This window comes from Corylus avellana, chromosome ca3 (genome assembly GCF_901000735.1).
Source record: "Corylus avellana chromosome ca3, CavTom2PMs-1.0".
NCBI classification, from domain to species: domain Eukaryota; kingdom Viridiplantae; phylum Streptophyta; class Magnoliopsida; order Fagales; family Betulaceae; genus Corylus; species Corylus avellana.
In genome coordinates this window covers 2758590-2762325 of record NC_081543.1, presented here as the reverse complement: position 1 = coordinate 2762325, position 3736 = coordinate 2758590, and the positions used below count along the sequence as shown (strand labels likewise).

The window sequence follows — 3736 nt, the reverse complement described above, 5'->3', positions numbered from 1 at the left end:
AGTGCATTGTATTGTCTCAGATCTAAGGAAATTAATGAAGAGCTCCAATAAACATAAAAAGAGCCTAGAAACATATTTTAATTATACTGTAAAGACTCCTTTAACACAGTCCTTCCCTCTGTTCTCTTCTAATCGCTTGTCACTGTTCATCCATCATTGAAGGAAGGGTGAACAAGCTACTGTGAAGTAAATTTCTCAATTTTTCCCTTCATAATTTGATTGCCCCATGTTTAAATGATTTTTGAAATACAATTGATGAAGGTCTTCATACTATAGTTTCTATTAGTGTCATTCATATTTAGAAGGAGCAACTTACAGGACCATAAGGCCAACGAAAACCATGACTTTGCTGTCCGAGATGATTTCCAGGTACTGCAAAAGACCTTGCAAGGAAACGAACCTACCAAATTTGTCAATAGAAATTGTAAAGAACTTCTTCGGCAACTTTACTAGAGAAACTATAGCAGAAAATGACAGTCTATTACAGAAAGATTGGAAAGCAAAATTATGTCTAGGGTATTTCTTCCAGAAGCTGATCATAAATGCAGCATAACATAGGAGTAATTAGATCATTGTTGTATCTATTAGGATGAGAAGACCAGTTGGAAGATTGTCAGTTACAGGTTATCAACACGAAAGAACGCCATTTTCCCTCTACAACACTCAAATAATTTCATGTTGATGTACCTGATCACCAGAGAAATTTTCTAGAAATTTTTGAGTAACAACAACTTCACCAAGAGCCTGCTGGTAACTCTTTGGAGAAACTCTCTGTATTAACCTCGTGAAGAAATCAGAAACCTGAAAGTCATATGAATCAAAAATTAATGTGATAATAATGATCCAGTCCTTTAGAAAAACAACTGGAATTAATATATTTGACATAGCATAACCTTAATAGAGTTACATAATTCAAATAAGTGAAAAAAAAAAAAAAAAAAAGAAAAAAAGAAGAAGATAAATAACTTTTGCTTACAATACACTACCTTTGGAAGGGAAAGCATGTGGGCTGCCTTTGCAGATATGTCTCCAAACAAAAGATACCTGCAAAAGATGCCTTCTCATCAGTTGTTTTAATTTGATAAAACATTGTGATTAAGGTCCTCTTTTAAGGAAACAGAATCATGATATCCTTGGCGATGCTATCTCTGATAGAAATTAATAAGCAACAGGAAGAAAATAGAAGAGAGAGAGAGAGAGAGAAGAAGAAGAAGAAATAAAGAAACAGAGAGATAGGATGAGTAACACAAACCTCTCTGGTTCTTTAAAGGGATTGTGTAGACCATGCTTCGGACACTTGGACAAGCTCTCTATAAATGGCTAAGCAATTCAACAGTTTGGAGAGAAAAAAAAATGATTTAGATGCAAAAAGGCAGACACAAGCAAGCATTTGAAAGTTTAAAATTATTGCATTCATGAGAGAAGGAAAGTTGAAAGATGACAGAATGAAACACAAGGACCTAAGTTTAAAATTTTAAAAACATACCTGAACGCCTGTTTCATCTACCTCAGCAACTTTAATGAATGGCTCTCCATTTAAAGGATCCAAAAGCGTATTCCAACTTGAAGATCCTTTCCATTTTCCCTGCACTAAAGGTGGAGACATTCTATGTTCAAAATGCAAGGTCATGTGGACTTATACTGAAGACAGGTTCAGAGTCGACCTTGAATCCAGTAACTAAGATATGATGAACAAAACTCAATTATTGTAGTTGCCTTGACGTTAAGCTTTGGCTTGGTTCAACGTGGTTAAGCAGTAGATGCAACAACTTTTTTCTTTTCTTTTGGGGGTGGGATGGGGGAGAATAATTGATTGACATTTCACACGTTTTACTTTTAATTTGAAGGGGTAAAAAAAGAACTGATTATCAGTAACACATGCTGCTAAAGTTCCAGTACCTACCCAAGTTATGAACTTCAGCAGGTTGAGAACCTGATATTTCTTCAACGTCTACAGTAGCAAAGGGTATAGAATGAATAGATCTGCTAAAGAGAAATTGAAAAAGTAGAGTTTTATTAGGGAAACCACTATAAGTAATACATACAAAGTGGCATGTAAATCAACTTCAGATACTTGGAACAAATAGCATGATTCTATAATCGAACCTCCACATTACTAGCATATCTTTTCAAATATTAGAAGAGCGTCCAAGGAAGAATTATCAAGTACAGATCCCTATATTACCCTTAGAAATTCATTAGGAGTATGTATGCATGACAGCTTTACTTAATAGATTGGCTTGAAAATAGTAGAGGCAGAAGAGCACTTCCAAAGCTGTCTTGTAAACTGACTCCAAATGCAATCATTTACAACATAAATAGTTGAAACAGCACAGACTAAACCCGTCCCACTTACAAAGACCACTAAGGTTGCCGAAATTATCAACAGCCAACCCTGCTACTTCGAAAAAATGCCTCGTACCAACTATTTGGGATCTGCTACAACAGTCAGTCTATGACAAGCATTTTGAAGTAGTGCATTCTTCTAGATTACAATATATAAATCTCAACCATCACATAAGCAACCAAACATATGCATCTCTGACTGAAACATAGAAATGAATGCAGAATCCATGACTTCATTGCACCACAAAGTGCAAAAATCAAGCTAAAAAAAAAACAAACCTAACACTCAGAAATGACAAATTATTTTCAAAAGCAACACAAACCCAGAAATATGCCCATCATTTCCAACAAACCCACAAACTGAAAAGCGGTAACTTTGGCAGAAAACACACTAAAATACCTTACGAGATTGAAAGAACCCAACCAACTGACAACCTTCTGGGGAGCTCCGACTCTCATTTCTCTGCAGACTAGAAACCTATTCATTGTGCGTGATAGTTCACTGAATGGACTGGGTTCTGTCCCAATTTAAAGGTCCCTTCAACCTCAGAAAACCTTAGTCAGATGATGATAATGTTAAATCAATTTTTTAAGGTTGCATCTTCCTGTTACCTAGAAAATCGAAACCATGCCCATCAAACACATGGAAAGAGTCAGTTCGGAGATGGCCTTATCATCTAAATGTTGGTTGTTTCAGCTTTTAGACTGCGCTGCCACGTCGAATCCCAATAATGCCTTGTAGGAATTCTGTGAGTGTTATCCCATGTGCACAGGACCTTTTGTTCTCAGTACTCTCATTGATGATCAAACGTTAATCAACGAGATTCACTTATTTCAGGCAGCTAAATCCTGCAATCTCTTTCCTAAAAGAGTATTGGAATTGCACGTAATTGAGACGGTTAATTAAAAAAAGTCATTATCCATTATTATAGACCGAATTAATGAATAGTCATGAAAGGATAAGATTTGTCCGTTTTTGTAGAAAAATTCAGAGACATTTTTTTGTTCTCAGCTAGAAAATATCCTTGGAATAATCGTCAGATCCATTTTATCTATATGCTCGATCAGAAAGATTTTTTTTTTTTAAGCTAGAATTTGGGGAGTTCAACTCTGACCATGATATTTTCCACTAATCTAGCGGACGTGGATGGGATCCATTATACATCATACACCTTGGTTTCATGGTGGTGTTTGACTGGGGATTATAGTAGGCAAGCGTGGCACTGAGTCACTGACAACGCAGCTGAACGTGCAATAAGTGGGCAACTCATCACCATTTCCCAAAAAAATCAACATCAAAACATTCTAACTTTTTCACTTTTAATATCAAATCATTCACTTTTTTATTATTATTCAAATAAAAAAATAACTACAAAACAAAACTTTTTCA

The 3736-nt window shown here is 35.5% G+C and overlaps 1 protein-coding gene across 5 annotated transcripts; it reads right to left on the bottom strand.

Moving 5' to 3' along the window:
* Positions 1-219: 219 nt before the first annotated feature.
* On the bottom strand, positions 220-3121 carry LOC132173845 (delta-1-pyrroline-5-carboxylate dehydrogenase 12A1, mitochondrial-like). 5 transcript variants are annotated; one of them, XM_059585484.1, is made up of 8 exons: positions 2959-3121; positions 2747-2884; positions 1904-1986; positions 1487-1590; positions 1253-1320; positions 987-1044; positions 688-801; positions 220-383 (listed from the first exon to the last, which is right to left on the bottom strand). In XM_059585484.1, exons 2-8 carry the CDS (start codon positions 2830-2832, stop codon positions 231-233), a joined length of 666 nt encoding a protein of 221 aa, XP_059441467.1. In that variant the 5' UTR covers positions 2833-2884; positions 2959-3121; the 3' UTR covers positions 220-230. The 5 variants fall into 5 exon arrangements, with proteins under 5 accessions (XP_059441467.1, XP_059441466.1, XP_059441468.1 ...); XM_059585483.1 differs by having other exon boundaries at positions 2747-3121; XM_059585485.1 differs by having other exon boundaries at positions 1904-1983; positions 2747-3118.
* Between the last annotated feature and the right edge of the window lie 615 nt (positions 3122-3736).

What these genes read in the sequence shown, in the direction of transcription:
- LOC132173845 (XM_059585483.1), bottom strand. Translation starts at nt 2,832, where the DNA reads ATGAATAGGTTTCTAGTCTGCAGAGAAATGAGAGTCGGAGCTCCCCAG. An exon ending in TAGATGAAACAGGCGTTCAG is followed by an intron (nt 1,321 to 1,486) that starts GTATGTTTTTAA and finishes TGAATTGCTTAG; the next exon opens with CCATTTATAGAGAGCTTGTC. An exon ending in AAAATTTCTCTGGTGATCAG is followed by an intron (nt 384 to 687) that starts GTACATCAACAT and finishes TTTCCTTGCAAG; the next exon opens with GTCTTTTGCAGTACCTGGAA.